The 22,280-nt window shown below is 41.0% G+C and overlaps 1 protein-coding gene across 1 annotated transcript in view; it reads right to left on the bottom strand.

Moving 5' to 3' along the window:
* Window positions 1–22,280, bottom strand: part of TRPM6 (transient receptor potential cation channel subfamily M member 6) — a 146,598-nt gene that overhangs the window by 108,402 nt on the left and 15,916 nt on the right. Inside the window, exons 2-3 of the mRNA XM_074953237.1 lie at window positions 12,715–12,794; window positions 11,426–11,464 (exon numbers count right to left, since the gene is read on the bottom strand). Coding sequence (XP_074809338.1) covers window positions 11,426–11,464; window positions 12,715–12,794 — 119 coding nt within the window. The remainder of the gene's footprint in view (window positions 1–11,425; window positions 11,465–12,714; window positions 12,795–22,280) is intronic.

Here is a 22,280-nt window from a genome sequence, read left to right as displayed (position 1 = left end):
CAAAACTGGGTCAAGGTTTTTAGGGTTACTGGGCCATCTCTTTGTCAGAAATTCCTGTAGTTTTTGTTGAATTGGACACGCTAAACACGCAGCTTGAAATTGTTCTCTTTTAACTGCAGTGAGAGTGCTTGTAATAAGCGCAACCACTACATCCTCATCCTCCAGTGGACCATCTGGTGAAGGCAAAGGCAGGTGAGAAAGGCAATCAGCTACCACATTTTGGTTTCCAGGCTTATATTCCAGGTCATAATTGAAAGAGAGTAGTCTTGCAGACCATCAAGCAATAAGGTATCCTGCTCTTCCCAGTCCTTTTGTGGTGAGCAATGTCGTCAAAGGGCTGTGGTCTGTGCGCAACTTGAACGTGTGGCCCCACAGGTAAGTTCTCCATTTTTCAGTAGCCCAGACACAAGCAAGTGATTCTTTTTCGACTGTAGAATATTTCCTCTCAGCATTAATTATTGTCCTTGAAGCAAATGCAACAGTCCTCTCTGTGTTGTCCTCCTGAAGTTGTGTGAGGACAGCCCCAAGTCCATAATCAGAAGCATCAGTAGTTACAATTGTGGGCAATGCAGGACTGAATAGTGCAAGTACTGGACTATGTACAATCAAGTCTTTCACCGTTTCGAAACTAGCTTGTGCATCCATTGTCCACACTAAGGTTGAACTTCCCCATAGTAATTCCCATAACAGTTCAATGACAGAAGCATAATTGGGAATGAATTTTGCATACCAGGAGGTAAGACCCAAGACGGAACATAAGGTTTGCAAATCTGTTGGAGGAGGAGCATTTGAAATTGCCAGGATATGATCTGGATCTGGTTTTAGTCCAGCCTGTGAAATTGTTTGCCCCAGAAAGGAGAGTTCAGTTTGTCTAAATTTGCATTTGGACCTATTGAGCTGGAGGCCTGCTGTGCTGATGCAGTTTAGTACAGACTGCAGGTTATTGTCATGCTCCTCAGAAGTATTTCCAAACACGATAATATCATCCAGATAGCACTGAACTCCATGTTGATTCTTCAGAACCAATGACATCATTTTTTGAAAGGCACTTGGGGCAGATGCAAGACCATATGGAACACGTTTAAAACGAAATAGTCCCTCATGTGTAATAAATGCTGTGAGATCTCTGCTATCGTCATGCAACATAACCTGGTGGTATGCAGCCTGCAAATCAAGAGTAGAAAACATCTTTGCTCCACGGGAGTTCTGCAAATACTTCTTCTATGTGAGGAAGAGGATGGCTGTCAATCACAACAACTTTATTTGGCTCCCTTAAGTCCACACAAAGGCGAATGCCTCCACCCTTCTTCTGCGTCATTACTATAGGTGAAACCCATTCTGAGGAGTCAATCTCTTCAATCATGTCCTTTTGAACAAGTTTTCTAAGTTCCTCTGAAATAGCTTCCCTGACTAAAAATGGTAAGCACCGTAACTTCTGTCATACAGGCATCACATTATTCCGCACTTTAACTTTATGCAGAAACCTATAAGCACAGTCGAGTTTCTCCTCAACCTGGTGTTGGGTCCCAGCTGAAACTGGTGTGGGTACCTCAAGAGTGCTTTGCTGAGGAAGATCAATTCGTCCATTAACTACCCTGAGATTTAAAGCAGCCAATAAATCTCTGCCAAGGATAGGAGTGCCTTTGTGGACAATGTAAAACTCTGCAGTTACACAGCAATCACCAAAAGTAACTATTACTGGCATGCAGCCATGTACTGGAATATGGTTTTTCAAATAGCACACCAAGTGAAGTTTGGGTTCAGTAAGAGGCACATCTTTAAAGTAATGCAGATAGATGGAATCAGATAGTATAGATACTGCTGAGCCAGTGTCCAACATTAGCTGAATAGAGTGTGGCTTGCCTGAGGGTGTGGCAGAAACGTTTACAGTGCATTTTATTTGTTCTGGAATATGTGCAGTAGTGATTTTGTCCACGCTCAGCACAGTAACATCTGGTATTGTAACTGCATGCACCTGTTGATTGAACTGGCTACTGTGACATACTTTAGCAAAATGTTCAATCTTTTTGCAATGATTCTACTGAGCTACTTTTGCCTGACATCCTGTGTAGCTTGCAAGGTGTTGTGGGGATCCACAGTGAAAACATGCTTTTACTGTATTTTGAATTTGCTGATTCAGTGGTTTTTCATTAGTTTTCCTCTTGCAATTGCGTGTCTGCAGCGGTAGTGAACTTTTCTGCAAAGGAGTCACAGCCTGGACAGTGCCTCCTGTATCCATGCTCATTATTTTGGCTTCAGCTATAGCTGACTCAATCTGAGTAGCAATGGTTATCACTCTTTCTAGTTTAAGTTGTGGTTCTAGAAGTAAGTGTTCTCCTACCTGAAGCATGGTTGTTTTCTCAATGAGCTGGTCTCTAATCATCTCATCTGTCATATTCCCAGAGTCACAAATTACAATCAGATTCCTCAGGGAAGCAATATACTGCATTACAGTTTCCTTTGGTTTCTGCTCACGTTGGCACAATCTGTAGCAATTAGCTACTACATTCACTTTTGGCACAAAAATGTTCTTTAATGCAGTGAGTGCAGTCTCATATTTATCATCTGCAAGGGGAAAAGTGTAAAATATACGCTGTCCTTCTGCTCCAAGGCAGTGGATTAGTAGAGCACACTTTCTTACTTCAGAAATCTCTGTAGCACTGATTGCAAGCAGATAAGTCTTAAACATATGGATCCAGGCAGTAAAAGCAATTGGAGGCTCACCTGGGCTTTGCAGAAAGGGTGCAGGTGGGTTCAGAGGCAGAAGATCCATCCTCATCACCAAAATGTTGTAGCAACCAGGCAAGGTACTAACAAGCTTCAACAGGACTTTATTTTCAAACCTCTTTACCAAGCTGCTGCTGCACCCTCTGTAGCTTTCTCCCAGCCTCTCAACTCCTCCCCCCTCCTTCCCGTTTCCTGTCCTTTCAGACTCCCAACAGCCAGTGCTCCCAATTCTAATAATTACAAACAACATCTAAACACCACACCTGTGTGTTCCCCCCCACACCCCGGGACCCCACCTCCCCTGCTCCCTGTCTTCTGACCGTCCCCCTGCCCCCTGAACCTACGGCCCATCCAACCATCCCCTGTCCCCGACTGCCCCCGGGACCTCCTGCTCCTTATCCAACCCTCTCTCTCCCTGCCCCCTTACCTTGCCGCTCAGAGTGGCAAGACAGGCTTATCTGAAAGCCTGGGAGGTGGGCGGGCGCAAGCCACACTACCCGCGCAGCAAAGCATAACTACAGGGGAGGGGGGACATCATGGGAGGGGCCGGGGGCTAGCCTCCCTGGCCGGGAGCTCAGGAGCCGGGCAGGGCGGTCCCGTGAGCCGGATCTGGCCCGCGGGCCATAGTTTGCCCACCTCTGGTGTAGTGTAATGGGACAATTTTATCCTGCCTACTGGAGACTTTCATTATTCTTAGAATACTTATGATATATCCTACATAGCTTTGATTGTATTTCTGTTATTTAACTTGCTTTTAAAGATATTTTTGGAACTGTTAACTTATTTTGGGATACGTTCTGAAAGCTAGAGTCAGAGAAAAAGAAAACAAGCCCCTGGATCCAGATATGTGAGAGTGGTACTCCTGGGCCACTCAAGTCAAAGGTATATGCAATGGAAATCTAACCCCGGCCTATGTCCACTGCACCATAGGGAAAGCCTAACGAGCAAAAGGGTGGCAGTCACAGCTGACATATACCTTTCCTCTAGTTTTTTTAAAGTTGTGGTGTCACACTAGAACCAAAATCTGTTAGACTCTCATGGAGGTAATTTTGCTATAAATACAATGTTAGGTAAACTTTTAATCATTGGATCTGATTCACCCAGGTTTTATGTTGGCATATGCCCTACCAAAGGCAAATAATCCACCAGGGTATGAAGCTGTAGCAGCACAAACCAGCCACAAATTGAGGATGGAGGCCTTCGAAACTAACACAGTCCAAAAAGTGAGCCAGGCTGCCTGTCTGAAAAGAGCATGTGGCCAGAGTGTGTGCTGGTTCACCACTTCTCAGTGGCTCCTAAGGTCTTCCAGCAGGAACTACAGTTATTCCTCCAAGGAAGAGGCAGTCGTGATATTATTATTAGGTGTATTATTGCCATGCACTGAAGTGAATTTCTCCTGCAGTCCTGGGGACTTAGCTCTTAATCACACTGTCCCAGCTTCTCTGAGTCTAGATCATATACTTTTTACTTCTTTGGAAATGTTGCAGACACATTTTTAAGTTGTAGCAAAATGTTTGTTGCTCATCTTTAAAGGAAAGAAAGAGAAAGGGAGAATCTGGACATACTTCTGTTCTCCTATGGTCCTGAAAAGCCCTTATGGGCTCCCGTATATATGTATAGTGGGACTCACATTAACATACCATTATGTCATTACTGCTTCAGACATCATACTGAATAACACAGAGCAAACAGCAATCCCAGTTAAACAATACAATCCAATAGCCAAGGCCTGTATGTGCCCGCTATTGAAAGCACTTACAATGGTCAAGCAGGCATATGCAGGAAATGGAATCATAGCACTTAGAAGTGATCAGATTCACCAAAGCTTGACTGTGCTTTGTGAAGGCAATTTCAGCACACACAATAAACCACTATCAAAATATCAGCATACACTGACCATCTTATACCTTCTTATGCATTACAGAGCTATGCCAGCAGCTATTCCTATAGCTGCAGGTACTAGAAAACCCGGCCTACCCTATAGAGAGGGTGATTTATCATCTGACATTATAAGTTATTCCAATGGACCTGAAGCTGGAGCTCATAGGTCCAGCGAAAGCTGAGCAGTTTTACAACAATCACACCTTATATTAAGGGTATATTTATAAACAGTTTAAAACGGTTAATAGATGTTATATGTTAGTATATGGTACAGACTGTTAGATGCATTTCCATGGATGTTATAGATGGTTATAAGCAACCTACTGGACTCTATAACAATTGACTAACAATATATTCAAACATCCATTATGCAGTTATTTACCTATGCAAACTATTTGCAAATGTGCACTTAAAAGAAAGTGTTCTAATAATAAGACAAAGCAGCTCCTTTGAAATACATTATTATTTAGGCTGATAGCTCAAGCAACACACAGAAGGAACAAAAGGACAGAAGGATCCAGTTTGGGGAATCCTCCCTTGCAGGAACAAAGGAGTCAAGAAGGAGATTTAAATGATGCGGCAGTAAAGCCCAGTTGTGATAGCTGGGGAAGGTTGAGAGCTCCACAGCAGAGCCAGGGAGCTTGCAAAGAAGGGGCCATGATGTAATGCTGACAGCTAGTATCACATTCCCCATTCTGATAATTTAGTCTCAGTTTCAGAAACTGACTGCAGCGAACACTCAAGTATCGTTGTGACAGAGACAGTTTCTACAAGGTCACTACAAAGCTGGGAAATAGTCACTCCTGCAAAATGTGAAAGCCTCAGCAGCAGCACTGAACTTGGAGATCTTCCCCGAAGAAAGAGAGTAAATGAGTGAGGCACCAGACGCAGCCAGATCAAGATCACTGACCTTACCAAGGAGCTTTCCTCATTCTCGTTGCCTTTTTTTAAATGATATGCATAGGAAACACTGTCATACAAAGTGCAATTTACACAGTCTACAACCCTTTGACAATTACAGTGAGAGTCATTGTCAGTACAGTCATTGCTTCACAAATGTTACTTGGGTGGGAGCCAATTTCCAGAAAAGGAAATGGCTACATAACACATGCACCGTAGAGATAAAAAGTACATTCCACAGATAATGAGAGCGCTGCAAGAGCCCAGGTTAGACAGACAGAGACACCCTAAAACGGATTAGCATATGTCTGTACGTGGGTATATCCATCAAACCCCACTCTGTTTTGTGAATACCCCTTCAATTGTAAAACTGTGCTGTGCCTTCACTTCTGCACTGTGGCCTCCATCTTGAACTGAAGCACCCACAACATGTTGGGGAAATTCTTGCTCCTAACAGACTTCTAACAATAAAGAACAATCTTGGCTTTCCATAAATGGAAGCTCCCTAGAACAAGGAACAAGTTGTAGCCCAGGGAAACCAGTTCTCCAAGTCTGAACTTCAGGTGGGTGGGAAGTAAGCAATGAATCACTTGAAAAGAGACTTGAAGCCCCTCAAAGGGGTCACCTAATAGTAGGGACTTGAACTTCATAAAAGGACAAGTTCTGCTCTGAACTGGGTCTCGCTCTCCAGCTACCCATCTGCTGACAGAAGACAAGACTGGGCAGGTGGAAAGAGGGTGCACAAGAATCCAGGATTCCCTGGAAGGACACTGCCTATGACAAAAAGGGTTCTCAGGAGGGGTCAGGAAACTGAGGCAGGGTCTTGCATGCAGTTATATATATGCAGCTATACATAGCTCTGTATATCTACTGTGCTGTAGCTGTGTTTAAAAGTGCCTTTACAAAGTCTCTGTGTTACTTCCTTTAACTGTCACAAACTCCCCGAAGGGTGAGACAGTAACCCAGAGTACCCACAAGGGTGGAGTTGTGCAGGTGTCCTTAAACTCCTGGGGAAACTTGGGGTCTAGGGAAGCTACTGTCCCATGCCCTGAGAAGGGAAACCAGGAGTTGGAGTTTGTATCTCATGAGCGCATTTAAGAGCCAGACCTGGAGACAGTGCCTGAATTCTGTTCAGATTACAGAGTAGCAGCCGTGTTAGTCTGTATTCGCAAAAAGAAAAGGAGTACTTGTGGCACCTTAGAGACTAACCAATTTATATGAGCATAAGCTTTCGTGAGCTACAGCTCACTTCATCGGATGCATTCAGTGGAAAATACAGTGAGGAGATTTATATACACACAGAACATGAAAAAATGGGTGTTATCATACACACTGTAAGGAGAGTGATCACTTAAGATGAGCTATTACCGGCAGGAGAGCGGGGGGTGAGGGGGAGAAAACCTTTTGTAGCTGATAATCAAGGTGGGTCATTTCCAGCAGTTAACAGGAACATCTGAGGAACAGTGGGGGGTGGGGTGGGGAAATAAACATGGGGAAATAGTTTTACTTTGTGTAATGACACATCCACTCCCAGTCTCTATTCAAGCCTAAGTTAATTGTATCCAGTTTGCAAATTAATTCCAATTCAGCAGTCTCTCATTGGAGTCTGTTTTTGAAGTCTTTTTGTTGTAATATTGCAACCTTTAGGTCTGTAATCGAGTGACCAGAGAGATTGAAGTGATCTCCGACTGGTTTATGAATGTTATAATTCTTGACATCTGATTTGTGTCCATTTATTCTTTGCATTTGCTCCAACCCCTCAGACAGAGACAAACACCTACAAGATCTCTATCAATCATTCTTACAACTACAATACCCACCTGCTGAAGTGAAGAAACAAACTGACAGATCCAAAAGAGTACCCAGGAGTCACCTACTATAGGACAGGCCCAACAAAAATAATAACAGAACGCCACTAGCCATCACCTTCAGCCCCCAACTAAAACCTCTCCAACACATCATCAAGGATCTACAACCGATCCTGAAGGACGACCCATCACTCTCACAGATCTTGGGAGACAGGCCAGTCCTTGCGTACAGACACCCCCCAACCTGAAGCAGATACTCACCAACAACCACATACCACACAACAGAACCACTAACCCAGGAACCTATCCTTGCAACAAAGCCCGTTGCCAACTGTGCCCACATATCTATTCAGGGGACACCATCATAGGGCCTAATCACATCAGCCACACTGTCAGAGGCTCGTTCACCTGCACATCTACCAATGTGATATATGCCATCATGTGCCAGCAATGCCCCTCTGCCATGTATATTGGTCAAACTGGACAGTCTCTACGTAAAAGAATAAATGGACACAAATCAGATGTCAAGAATTATAACATTCATAAACCAGTCGGAGAACACTTCAATCTCTCTGGTCACTTGATTACAGACCTAAAGGTCGCAATATTACAACAAAAAGACTTCAAAAACAGACTCCAAAGAGAAACTGCTGAATTGGAATTAATTTGCAAACTGGATACAATTAACTTAGGCTTGAATAGAGACTGGGAGTGGATGTGTCATTACACAAAGTGAAACTATTTCCCCATGTTTATTCCCCCACCACCACCCTCCACTGTTCCTCAGACGTTCCTGTTAACTGCTGGAAATGACCCACCTTGATTATCACTACAAAAGGTTTTCTCCCCCCCACCCCGCTCTCCTGCCGGTAATAGCTCATCTTAAGTGATCACTCTCCTTACAGTAAAAAGAAAAGGAGTACTTGTGGCACCTTAGAGACTAACCAATTTATTTGAGCATAAGCTTTCGTGAGCTACAGCTCACTGCATCCGATGAAGTGAGCTGTAGCTCACGAAAGCTTATGCTCAAATAAATTGGTTAGTCTCTAAGGTGCCACAAGTACTCCTTTTCTTTTTGTGAATACAGACTAACACGGCTGTTACTCTGAAACCTCTCCTTACAGTGTGTATAACACCCATTTTTTCATGTTCTGTGTGTATATAAATCTCCTCACTGTATTTTCCACTGAATGCATCCGATGAAGTGAGCTGTAGCTCACGAAAGCTTATGCGCAAATAAATTGGTTAGTCTCTAAGGTGCCACTAGTACTCCTTTTCTTTCTGTTCAGATTAGTAAACTTAAAAGCTCATGGGATCCAAAGCTTTGGATCCCATACGGCAGCCTGGTGACCATCCAGAAGGGGGAGTCAGTCTGGGCTGTCACAGAGTCATTATAGTGTTGTGTTTGCAAATTGATGCTGCTCAGAAGCATGTGTCAGCCTTTCCAATGTATTTAGTAAAGTTGGTAGAATAATGGAGAGTGACCTATATATTCACAATTAAACTACTCAAATTTGATTAACAGCTAGTTGTGAGGTCATGCCATTCATTATTTGAAAATATTTGTATAACCACCGGCACTCACTAAATGTTTGCAAACCTTGAGACCCCATGTCTTCCTTCTGAGACCCCATGTCAAAAACAACCCAATTTGAAAAGTAATTTGCCCAAACTATAAGGCCAATATTTACAAATATCAAATACAACCAGTGCCATCTGGAATGATTCATGAATAATGTCTAGACCAAAGTAGGCCTAAATTGGTTGAGTTTTTGTCCCAATAAATACAGTTTTAACCAGTTGTAACATTTATGTCTGTATTAAGCTTTGCCAGAAAAATCCTTTCAGAATGAAGCTTTGTGCATATCTTTCAGCTAAAAAATAACAACAAAAAACAAAATCCTTTGTTTTGAAAAATGTAGCTGGATGCAATTTTTATATTTATAAATGTAAACACTGAAAAGTGCACACTAAAAAAAAAATCGTAATCATTGGACCTAGTTCTTATTTTTACCAGTTTGTTAGCCATTGATTTAATATGCAGTAACTCATGCAGTTGTTTTGTTTCAGTTTCCAGATTCAGCAAACACCATAGCGGGAGGACTGGAAGGAGACTTTCTATATAGAACAAGTGCCAAGGAAGGTCAACATTCTGATCTAACAGCCTTTACAGTAGCATCTTAAATGCACACTAGTGCAAGCTGTGCACGGGCACTCATGTTAATTTCAAAGGTGGGATCAAAAATCTGATGATGAACATAAGAAGTATGAATATCAGCTGCCTAAAAAGACCACTGCCCTGTTAAAATACACACAACTATGTGAGGTCCAGTGCATTCCCCTTTCCCATCTGTGATGTTATCTGATTAATATATGACCATATAGATCATTGTTGCTACCACTGTTATACAATTGCAACAAAGGTTGTGCAAAAGTATGTCATGTAAGGTATCTATGAAAAATATATGGTTTGCTGAATATGATTATCCTATTTGCATGCATGCATTCATGCATGATTTTTTTATCTGAAGTTATTATGAATATTGACTCTATGCCTGTATTTCAAATGTGTTTGCTCCTGTGGTCACACCCACAAGGCAGCTTATTTCTATTTAGGCCAGCACATTGTAAAGGGACTATTCAAGTTGAATAGCCCATCAAAGAACACTTAACTCACAATGGACCATAAGGCTTATCCCTACCTGATGGCCCTTCCTGTGCACATTCTAGCTAGAATATGGGTAATGGCCTCTGCTATGACTCAGCGAAGCATGCAATGGCATGTGACCAAATCACATGACCCTAAACTCCATCTTCTTATCTGGATTTTTCCATAAACTGTGCTAAGGGCTTTGTTTGGAACAATGGGTTTCTCTCCACATGGCAGAAGCTATAAAAGGCCCTGAAAACATCTCCATTTTGCCTCTTTCCTACTTTAACCTCTGGACTATGGACTTATACTAATGGGAGCATTCTAACCAAGGGCCTGAGGACCTTCCAAATCATTTGGAAGCAACCAGAAACTTAACAAACCAGCGGTTTATTTCATCACTGCTTCAAGCCTGAACTAAGACTTCTGCAATTATTGTATGTTTTTGATTCCTTTAACCAACTTTAAATCTCACCTTTCTTTATTTTTATAAATAAACCTTTAGATTTTAGATACTAAAGGATTGGCAACAGCGCAATTATTGGGTAAGATCTGAGTTATATATTGTCCTGGGCGTGTGGCTTGTCCTTTGGGATAAGAAGAACCCTTTTGTTTGATAAAATCGATTTTAAATAACCACTCATCATTAAGTCTAGTGTCTGGGTGTTAAACCCAGGACTGGAATTTCTAAGGAGGCTGCATTCCTGACTTCTTGTTAACCAGTGTGATGAGACAGAAGTTTACTTTTGTTGCTGGTTTGGTATATCTTATGGAAGAATTACCACCAGTTTTGGGGTATGGTTGCCCTATTTCTCAGCAGCTTGTCCTGAATTTGGTACTCTCAATTGTGACCCACTGAAGCACAGTGACACCACCTTAATAAATTAAAAGAAAACAGACCAAAAACTTTTCTAGTGGCCTCACATCCTTTACACTTCCAAGCTGGTTTCTACAAAGCAGGAGCCCTGAACTACCAATGTTATCTGCTGATGACAGATGCAAGCCCCAAAATTTTGGAGAGAGAAAAAAAAAAGTCGTGGTCCTTGTATTGTCCCCCTTCCACCCACCAAGGATTCCATTCCAACCACTTCCCATCTCCTCTGATTCCTACTGCCTCTCACATCCCTTCCACATCCTGTGCCATTCAGCATATGGCTAGAACTGTTAGCTGCCTAGGAAGGAGTTTTGTACTATTTCTGCCTGGTACCCATCAGGGCAGGATTAAGACAATTTGCCACAGAAATCTTTCTTTGCACATTTCCTAGCGTGTGTGAATTCAGTCTTAGTATGCAACTTACTTTAGCAGAATCTATAATAAATTCTTCCAACCGACCACAGAAATTATGTTCTGACCATTTCAGTGGCTGCAACGTTTTGCCATTGCTTGCTGGATTAAGAATACCAATTGTTTCTTTAGCCCATTTTAGAAAGCATAGCCTCAGATTTATAAAGGTCTTACCTGATTAAGTTCTGGCATATCTGGCATCGTTCAGGACATCTGGAGGAATATAGATCAATAAAACAGTGTGTTATTATATACAAGAAAAATCTGTAATTTGATGAATTAGATACTGGCTAATAAAAAGATGTGTGAAAAAAATTCTAAACAATGGTATTGAAACTTGTGTATAGACTGTAGTCATCATCTGAAGATTTGTTCGAAAAACTCAGTGTTTTATTTGGAATTTTAACTGTTATACTCTTAGTATTTCATAGCTGGAGTCATCATCCTACTAAGGCATTAACCAGTTTAGTCTCTTGAGGACTGAAATGCTTTAATCTAACCCAAGTTATTGAGATAACTGGGTAAAATTTAATGGCCTGTGACACACAGGATGTCAGACTACATCATCTAATGGCTCCTTCTGGTCTTAAACTCTATGAAACCATGAATTATCATTGTTTATTGAGCACCATCAATGCATTCAGAATTGTATGATCATAGTACTACCCCCAAGAAGTTTACAATTTTAGGATCCGATCCTACAGGCCTTATTTAGTCAAAGCTACCACTTACTTAGTCATAAAGCTTGCAAGGGGAAAAAAAATGTTTATTTTGTCCATTCCTCAAATGAGGGTTGAAGCATTTTAATTTTTGACTCTTTCCAGTGTTCTATGGAAGAACAACATGATTCAGCTCACTCCTCAAGACAGAGACCTGCTGATAGGGATACTGGGATTAACAGTAGCTTCTCTTCTTCTATTTAGAGCAGGTTCTACCTTACTGTTTGACACAAGGTCACATTTTTGGAGTAGGAAGGAGAATTTCCACGTACCAGTAATTCAGTTCTGTGAACTGCATCTCACATGGAGGCTCGGCCACATTTTCAGCTACCGGACTTAGAGCTACATGTCTGAAAGTCCAGAAGGGTCAACAGCTTCCAGTTTTGGTTTGCAACAAACAAACAATGGGGCTGTCATCACTTTACAAGTGTGTTGACAGAACTGTCTATGAAACAATTAATGAATGACACTGCAGTCCTACCATGGTTATGACTTTTACTGGCCATCAAAAAGTGACTAAATCCTCTCCTATATATAGCAGCATCTATTCTACACAATCTGTGCCTTCCTTAATATTTAAACAAAGCGTTGGTGTGAGCTTCTAACTGCATTGCAGCAGTGGACATGCTGCCCTCATGTAATTGTGGCACTGCAAAACTGTAAGAACAGCATCCACAGTATCCCTATAACATCTATTAGTTCTCTTTCAAGGTAACAAAAATAAAACCAAAACCACAACTATACCTGTGAGGATCTTTTGAGCTGGGTATGACTTTTGCACACTCTCTTTTATTGAAGACTTCTTCAATCCAAGATTTCTGAGACTGAAAAACAATGCCAAACAGAATTACAGTCCTGTACCTCAGAAAGCAAAATAAATAGTGACGACATAATTTCTACAGCACAGGACCCATAAAAAAATCTCAGAATGCTTTACACAATGATATGTGCGCAGTGTAGTTATAGCAATTTAGGTCCCTGGATATTAGAGACTAGGCGGGTGAGGTAACTTCTTTTATGGGACCAACAGAAGTTGTTCCAACAGAAGTTATTACCTCACCCACCTTGTCTCTCTGTTACACTATGACATCAGGAAACCAAATGCCAATTAACATTATCAAGGAGCCCAAATGAAAACCCTGAATCAGAACAACCCCAACACCTCACTCCCAAACTTAGAGGCATTCTATCTGAACCTGAACTTGGTAGTTTGGGTCCATCTCTTATTAATAAATGTGAAAGCTCACTCAGGGGAGGTTTAAGACTTACTTATAGCAGATGAAGTATCTAGGACAACCCAGAACTGAGGGGAGATAAGAAATAAATGTTGATCTGTCAGTATCCTCCTCCTTCTGGATTATATATGTTAAATGTCTAGTATGTGGCTATCTTATTAAAGATGGAGGATTGCATTTTCTTGTTTTAGAGATGAATGTTAAGAATTGCAGTTGTCCCAGTTAAACATTTACTGATATGAAACTACAGAGAAATGCTGAAAAAGGCCTCTCCAAGGAGTTGATCCAACCTTTACTGAAGTCAACCAGAGTCCTTCCATTGGATAAGGCCCCTAGAGAAGGGCTATAAAATTGAGTGAGTTAGACATGTACTGTGCTATGGATACTTCTCATGAAATCTCCCCAGGATTTTTTTTTCCAATCACGTGATTTATTTCAAGACCAAAGAAATAAATCATCATCTCATGCTAAACTTCACTCCTCTGTCACTTTGCTTTTGGTACTTTTAGTTCCCTATCCCCCATCTACACAATGTCAATCTAGACAATTAAATGTTCAGGGCAATGATCTGTCTTCATACTTACAGTATTCATAAAGGGCCTATCACACTCTAAGAGCTATGTAAAATAGTAAATAATAAAAACAAATGAGAATGCCAGTAATTCAATTACTAGATTATACTGTTTGGAGTCTTATAAGCAAAGTTCTGTTAGAACCCAGAATAATCTTCTTCAGCTTGTTTGATTAAGCATCATATTTCCACTAATCAGGCAAGTGGTTTTTTTTAATTCACCTCCAAATCCTAAAATATTTTCATTCCAAATCGATGGCTGTTGATTTGACTGATGTACAGAACATCAAGAGCTGTATAAAATGTGGTGTAAACATGTCTAAAAGGTCCCCTTTTGACTCCCCTTGAAAGCAATGGGATTCTTTCCTTTGAATAATAAGAGCCACATGAGGAACTTACTAATATTAGAGTTTGTAAGAAAATAGATTTCTTATAATGATTTCCGTGTATATTCGTCTGGGAACTGCTGCATTTAGTTGAGGCTAGTTATATCTTAGAAAGATGATGAATGGGAAAGATAATCCTCAGAGTTTGATAGGAGCTCAAAAACACACAGGAATATTAATTTCAGAAAGAAATTAATGGACTACAAATTTTAAAAAGAAGGCATAGAAATGCAGTTCAGGGGAAATGTTGAGTAGGAGCTGCATGGACTAGTTTCATTATTTGATAGCAGGTTTTGTATATACATTTCTCAGAAACCATTTGGACACATTCCTATTAGGAGCCATTACTCCTTCATGCCTCCCAAACAACTCCATCCTTATTTCTTGAGCAGTCAAGCAAAAAATTGAATTGACACCATTATAGCATACGGGGCTTCCAAAAATCCACCACTGTGGATTCTAAGCCTATCAGAAGTGGCAGAGAACAGCATGTCCATTAATTTTAGTCACTGCCTTGAAGAAGAATTCATTTTGCTGAACTTGTTAATTAAAATGACTATGTTAGGGTGACCCAGTAGCTCTTTGATTAGTGCTGCACAGTACAACATGAGAGATCTGGACTCAATCTCATGCTCTCTTGGTGGGCACCACCTGGAAGCCCTGATAAAGCCAACAGGGGAAGAAAATGGAAGAGAAAAAGGAGTTGAAGAGAGCTGGCCATTTCTCAAAGACACAATATTTAAAAGGCACCACAGCAAGCTATCCTGATGCAAAGGAAAGATAGGAAGAATAGTAAGAGGCCAATATGGCTCCATTAGGAGCTCTTTAATTACCTGAAAATCAAAAAGGAATCCTACAAAAAGTGGAAACATGGACAAATTGCTAAGGATGATACAAAAGAATAGCACGAGCATCTACAGACAAAATCAGAAAGGCTAAGGCACAAAATGAGTTACATCTAGCAAGGGACAAAAGACAAGAAGAGGGTTTATAAATTCATTAGGAGCAAGAGAAAGATGGGTTCAGTACTGTTCAATAATGTTTATAATGACTTGGATAATGGAGTGGAGATATGCTGATAAAATTGGTAGATGACACCACACTGTGAGGGGTTGTAAGCATTTTGGAGGACAGGATTAGAATTCAAAAGGAGAACTGATCTGAAATCAACAAGATAAAATTCACTAAAAATAAGTGCAAAGTACTACCCATAGGAAGGAAAAACATCCAAAGCACAAATACAAATCTGGGAATAACTGTCTAGGCAGTAGAACTGCAGAAAAGGATCTGGTGGTTATAGTGGATCACAAATTGAGTATGAGCCAACAATGTGATGCAGTTGCAAAAAAGACTAATATTCTAGTGGGTATCAGGACTGTTGTGTCTAAGACAAGGATGCTAATTATTCCTCTCTACTCAGCACTGGTGAAGCCTCAGCTGAAGTGTTGTATGCAGTTTTGGAAGGCACACTTTAGAAAAGATATGGACAAACTGGAAAGAGTCCACAGGAGAGCAACAAAAATTATCAGAGATTTAGAAAAACTAACATATGAGGAAAGGTTAAAAATACTAGATACGTTCAGTCTTAAAGAAAGATGACAGAGGGAAACTGATAAAAGTTTTCAATATATTAAAGAGGATGGTGATCAATTGTTCTCCATGTCCACTGAAGGTAGGACAAAAGATAATCAACTTAACCTGCAGCAAGAGAAATTTAGGTTAGATATTAGGAAAAACTTTAAGGATAGTTAAATGCTAGAATAGGTTATGATGGAAGGTTGTGGAATCCCCATCACTGGAGGTTTTAAAGGACAGGTTAGATGAAACCTGGCTCAACACAGGGGGATAGAGTAGATAACTAATTGAGGTCCCTTCCTCCCCTATATTTCTATGCTCAGCCCTGAGAGACAGGTGAGATCCTAATCTGCTTTCACTTCAATCTATGAGCAGCACTAATAGGTCATAAGAATAATTGTCCTTTTTGAGATCAAGAGATTAGTAACTCAAGGTGTCAGGTGACTTTCCTTAGGCTACACTATTTCCAGGTATTACCAGACTTTTTTTTTTTTATTTCCCAGAGGCATTCCCTTAGTTGGAATACTATGGTCCAGCTGTCAGATCCAGCTCTATAGCATGTAGTTCTAGAAGAGATCAAGTGTACTCAAATCATCCATAGACGTCTTACTCCTGGGGGCATCTGCGCCAAAAAGTTAAAAATTCTGTGCACAATATTTTAAAATTCTGCAAATTTTATTTGTGAAAATAACACTACATAATCACACCAGTTTCAATTATTTTGGCAATTTATTTCAAAATACCTTTCAGCAAGTATGTCTGTAATAATACAGACAAACACAAAAATTCCTCCAGGAGTAGAGAGTTAAAGAAACCCCTATGACAACCAAGTTCCTGTTTCTTTGCACCCTTCTCTCCCCCCAGAGCCCAGCCAGGGGGTCAGACACCTACAACACCCCCCCCCCAAAGCCCCTGCCAATACACCCAAACTGCCTCCCCCTCACCAAGCCCAGCCGTGGGTGCCCCCGTTGCCCAGATACCTGCACCCCCTTTCCCCCAAAAGCCCAGGGATCCAGAGGGAGAAACAGCCTAATGCTTGGTCCCGGGCTTGTAGGGAGTTTCCTGCACGCTGCCGTCTAACTTCCCTCAGGGTGTTCTGGGAACTGAAACTGCCAGGAACCCTCTAGCTCTCTCCCCTTGGCAGTGTCTTCTATGTGTGAGCAGGGCTCTGCCTGGTTGAGCAGCCCCTAGTGGCAGCCAGCAGTACTGCGGCCTAGTTCTGTGAGGGGGAAAGGAAATTGTGTGTGCACCTTAATTTCTGCAAAATTCTTCATTGCACATTGGTACAGAATTCCCCCAGGAGTAACGCCCCTGCCCCTAAAGATCACAATATTTATAAACAGAAGCTTTGGATGCAGGCTGGGGCCCGAAAGAGAATGGTATCAAGAGAAGTTTTGCCTGCCTAACTTTAAATTCTTCTTCATTGCCTTACACAATGCAAGTGATAACATATGCTATTAAGTTTAAAAAAAGAGTAGGAAAAGACCAAACACCACATCATAGCCATTTGGTGAAATGTTCAAAGCCAAAGGACAACTTTCAGTTTCACATTGTCCGGAAGCGTAGAAAGAAAATGCATTAAGCAAGGTAACTATATGTAGTTTTCCTTATTTTTCTGTATTCCTTACTATCAGCTTTTCGTACCACCTGTGACGGGTTCAGTCACAGAGACCCCCTTGGGACTATCACCTGATGTGCTGAAACTACCTCTGAGCCCGTTTTCTTGGTCACCTTGGGACTCCATAACCCTGTCTTTGTTGAGCCAGACACGCAAGTGTGCTGCAACACAGACCTAGGGTCTGAACCACACCCCCAAATCTGCAAACTTAACTGGAAACAGCTCAGCAAGTACTCCTGTCTCCAGCACCCAGACACCCAGCTCTCAATGAGATCCAAACCCCAAATAAATCAATTTTACTCTGTATAAAGCTTATATAGGGTATACTCATAAATTTCTGCCCTCTATAACACTGATAGAGAGATATGCACAGCTGGTTGCTCCCCCAGGTATTAATCACTTACTCTGGATTCATTAATAAACAAAAGTGATTTTATTAAGTTTAAAAGGTAGGATTTAAGTGGTCTCAAGTAATAACAGACAGAACAAAATAAGTTACCTAGCAAAATAAAACAAAACACGCAAGTCTATGCCTAATACATTAAGAAACTTAATACAGGTAAATCTCACCCTTAGAGATGTTCCAATAAGCGTCTTTCACAGACTAGACGCCTTCCTATTCTTGGCCCAAGCCTTTCCCCGCTACAGACCTTTAGTTCCAGCTCAAGTGGTAACTTGGGGATTTCTCATGACTGGCAGCCCCCTTTGTTCTGTTCCACCCCCTTTTATAACTTTGGCACAAGGCGGGAATCTTATTTCTCTGGGTCCCCACCCCTCCTTCTAAATGGAAAAGCACCAGGTTAAAGATGGAATCCAGTACCAGGTGACATGGTCACATGTCCTGTGAGACCCCAAGCCTTCATTTTCCACGGCCTGACTTACAGGAGTGCAGGAAAGCTTGCAAGTAAACAGAGCCTTTTACAACCAATTGTCCCAGTCAATGGAGCCATCAAGATTCTAAACCACAATCAATGGCCCACATTTTGCATAATTACAATAGGACTTCAGAATTATATTTCATATTTAAGAATGATACATACATACAAATACGATAAACACACTCAGTAGATTATAAACTTTGTAATGATACCTTACAAGAGACCTTTTGCATGAAGCATATTCCAGTTACATTATATTCACACTCAGCATATTTCCATAAAACATATGGAGTGCAACGTCACACCACCAACCCATTCTGAACTAGCATTAGATTTGTACATCTCTTAAAAAAAAAAAAAAAAAGAAGGTAAAGATAGACATCAGATGTTCTGGGTACTTCCCATGGCATATTTGCATTCCTTTAATACACAGCCAGTTTTTTCCGTGATTAAAACAATAATGGCAATAATCACCCCATAAAACTTAATCCTTAGATAGCTGACCACACTAATTCTAATCACAATGAGCCAAGCCTGAAGATATCAATAGAAAAAATCTTATTGACGTCAATGCACTTTGGATCAGGCCCTAAAGATACAATCCTGCTTCAGGTAAGGTCAATGGCACAATTCCCATTTACTTCAATAGTGCAGGATCAATGAATTTCCTTCTAAAGCTGGGGACACTGTCAGAGGGTATACAATTCCCAGAGTCTGCACCAACCCCTACAGCATCATTCACATCTCTTGTTTAATTCCACTTCAGAACTCTTAATAGCTTCTCCTAAACCATTCACTAGTACCTCTCAATAATACATTTCAAATTGTACACAATTTCAAACTGGATTGAGGGAATAAGTAAGTTTCCCCTTGCACCAGAAAGGAGCAGGAAAGAATTGAAAATTCGTCCCTACAAATATTTCTACATTATTTAATTTTTATTCATGGGACAAAATGGTCAGGCCTTTCTACAGAATTTAAATATATATAGTTGTTGTGTTATTTCCATGTTGGACACAGCTATAATAGGCAACAATTAAAAGGTTTGGGTTGCAGGACCACATGTATTCATGTTTAAGAAGTCTGGTTAAAACAAAATGCAATAACTCTGAACTTGTCAGGCTATTATCTTCACATCAGAATAAGATTAATTAAACTACATGCAGTACACGTTTTGTGATGTTCTGATGCTCATGAGACACTGTCTAGTTCCTTAGACAGTGATATAAACAAAAATCACAACAAACCAAATAAGTAAATATAACCAAATCAAAATTGGGAAAAATAAAATATAGGTTTGCAACTATCCTTCTCAGTGAAGGTTAGCTCCCTAGTTCCTGCGCTAAAGGAGATGGAAAATATTAATATATTTTCATTTACAGCCAGATCCTCAGCTGGCATTAATAGTCTCTGCCAAGTTACACCATCTAAGGATCTGGCCCGTAACATTTGCTGAGCTCTGTTTCTTAAGTTAATGCTTTGATGAGGCATCTAGACTTGCACTGAGTGATCAGCAAGAAGGATTAGCTAGAGAATCCTGCATGTATTTTACAATTGAGTAAGGACTGCAGGATTTGGCAGCTAGAATTTAAAAACATTATTTCTCAGAGTCATTGTAATTAATTATTTAACACACACTTAGAGCTGGCTCCCATACTACTAGCAAGGTGCAAAGGCACTAAATTTAGATCAAGAAATGCTGACTAATTCACTATATTTTCAAATATGTCAGTCTATGATAAAAAGTGGTGCTTACTTTATTAATTTTCAGATTGGTAGTTTGAAAGCAAGTGCAGTTTTCATTTGCATGTCCTGATCAAATCCTGCCTGAGTATTCCATGTATTCCATCTGAAATCATAGGGCTACTCCTATAAAAACAAGGAGAGCAGGATTTGGCCCTCGGTCTATAATTTATATCAGTATTTCCAGATTATGAGTTTTCTGCAAATTTGGATAGGTGTGTGTGTGTGTGTGTGTATATATATATATATGTATAATTGTTACAGGTCACACTGCTTTGGAGTGATTGTGTAGTTTTCTGTGTAGTCAAAATGCAATCAGGGCCTGGGGTATTGATGCTTTGGGCATAGAGTTCAACTATTCAGCTAGCCATTAATATGCTTGCTTCTTCTAAATTCAAAATCTTGCTCAGGGTGGCTATTCACAAAGCCCCAAATGCTCTTTCCTTGGTGAAGTCAATAATATAAAGAGGTTCCAATCAATACACACTATTTTTGAAGCTACTTCTATACAGCTGTTTGGACAACCTGGATTTTTACCAAGATGTCTTAAATTAAACATGAGCAACCCTGGGGTGTGGGGCTTATAGAGAGGGAGAGTAGGAGATGGATAAGGAATCATGGGAATTGTTTAACTTCTGGGTTGTTTTTTTTTTGTTTTTAAATAAAAACAGGAGTTCATAAGACTTATAGGTGGCTGGGGGCAGGGACAAAAGAAGAAAACAAAATACACACTACTTAAATGGCATAAATAATTACTGAGCTGAGGGTCACTTTGGTTGGGGGCAATGTCAAATGGCACAGTAGGTAGTGATTTGATGTAGATTAATTATAATTAAAGTTTAAATGATTTGGAGCCATCAAGTTGTGCACATTGGTAGCCTATGTAACCACTTGATCTTATTTCTGTCATTCATTCTCCCCGCCTTCCCTCCACTTGTTTGTTAAGATCAACAAATGAATGTATCTTTAATTGGGACCCTGTCCAATGGGGCTCCACATGGGCACAGCAGTCCACCTGCACACTGCATATTGCAAGATATGGGCCTTAGAGCAGAATTTTCAAAATTCTTGTCATACAGCTGCTCCCAAACAGGGCACCCTCACGTGGCTGACCACAACACAACAAGCACAACCTGCAAGCTTCCCATTACTTCATTCCCCAAAGCCAGAAAATTGCCCATTCTCTTTTCCACAGAGCGGACCACTGGCCATCTCATCAGCCTAGGAAAGGAATGATGTCCCCCTAAGAGACTAATAAAAGCCCTCTTCTAGGCATCATTTATTAATATGCGTATATCCATTGGTAGGTCTCTCAAAGTGAAACTGTTCACAAATCCCAAAATAAAACAAGCTAAAAAAGAACAGTTTACCAGTTTTGTCATCCCTCTCCCAGGACCCCACCTCTGCAGGTCATCTACACGATCCTTGTTCCATGATACCTGTGCCCCTACTCCAGGACCTCCACCCTGCTGGCCATTCTCCAAGCTTCTTACAACTCTTCTGCCACAACCCTCATCTCAGGTCTTCTGTGAGCAGGCTCCTCACAGCATTCCATTCTCCAGGCCTCCTTTTCCCACAAGTCTCATCCCTGCTGAATTCCTCCAGAATCATGCTCTTCACTTGAATTCAGCCTGCCCCTACCTAAGCCAGATCTTCCCCTTTGTCTGGGGGCTTTCTGCTTGATAAGGTTCCCCAGCTCCAGCCAGTCAACTCTCTCCTGTTCTTTCTGTGCACTAGCACTTCCCCTGAAGCAGCTCTCAACTCCTATTCTTTTTTGGAGGGAAGGTGTAGAGGGGGGCAGGAAAGAGCTAGTGCAGAACTAGCAGCTTGCTCCAAGGAACCCTCAACAGTTCCCAGCAGCAACTGCTGATCCTTCCTGCATCTTCTTCCTCCCTGTCTGAACTGCCTCTTGGGTTTTTAGAGATGCCAGGTGCTTTCTATCAGGCCCCATTGGGAGGTGGCTAATTACTCACAGGTGAACAGGACCCATTCCTTCTTAAAGGGGCCAATCATCCTGTAACACCTAAGCAATTTAAGCACCTAAGTCCCATTTCCAAAGTGACTTAGGAATCTAACCTGCCCATAGGCCTTGCCCACCAGTAAAGTGGTACAATCCCCTCTTTTGGATGGTGTAGTTGCATCAATATAGGGAAGAGGAATAAACTATACCAGTATAAGACACCTTTATACCGGTATTACTGCATCCAACAAGGGCATGTCCTGGTATAACTATTGGTTAAAAAAAAAAGTCATGCCATTAATTTTAATAATTATACTGGTACAGAAATTGTGCATATTACAGGC

The sequence above is a fragment of the Natator depressus genome, chromosome 5 (genome assembly GCF_965152275.1).
Source record: "Natator depressus isolate rNatDep1 chromosome 5, rNatDep2.hap1, whole genome shotgun sequence".
In the NCBI taxonomy this organism is placed as follows: domain Eukaryota; kingdom Metazoa; phylum Chordata; order Testudines; family Cheloniidae; genus Natator; species Natator depressus.
This window is presented reverse-complemented; position numbering and strand designations above follow the sequence as displayed.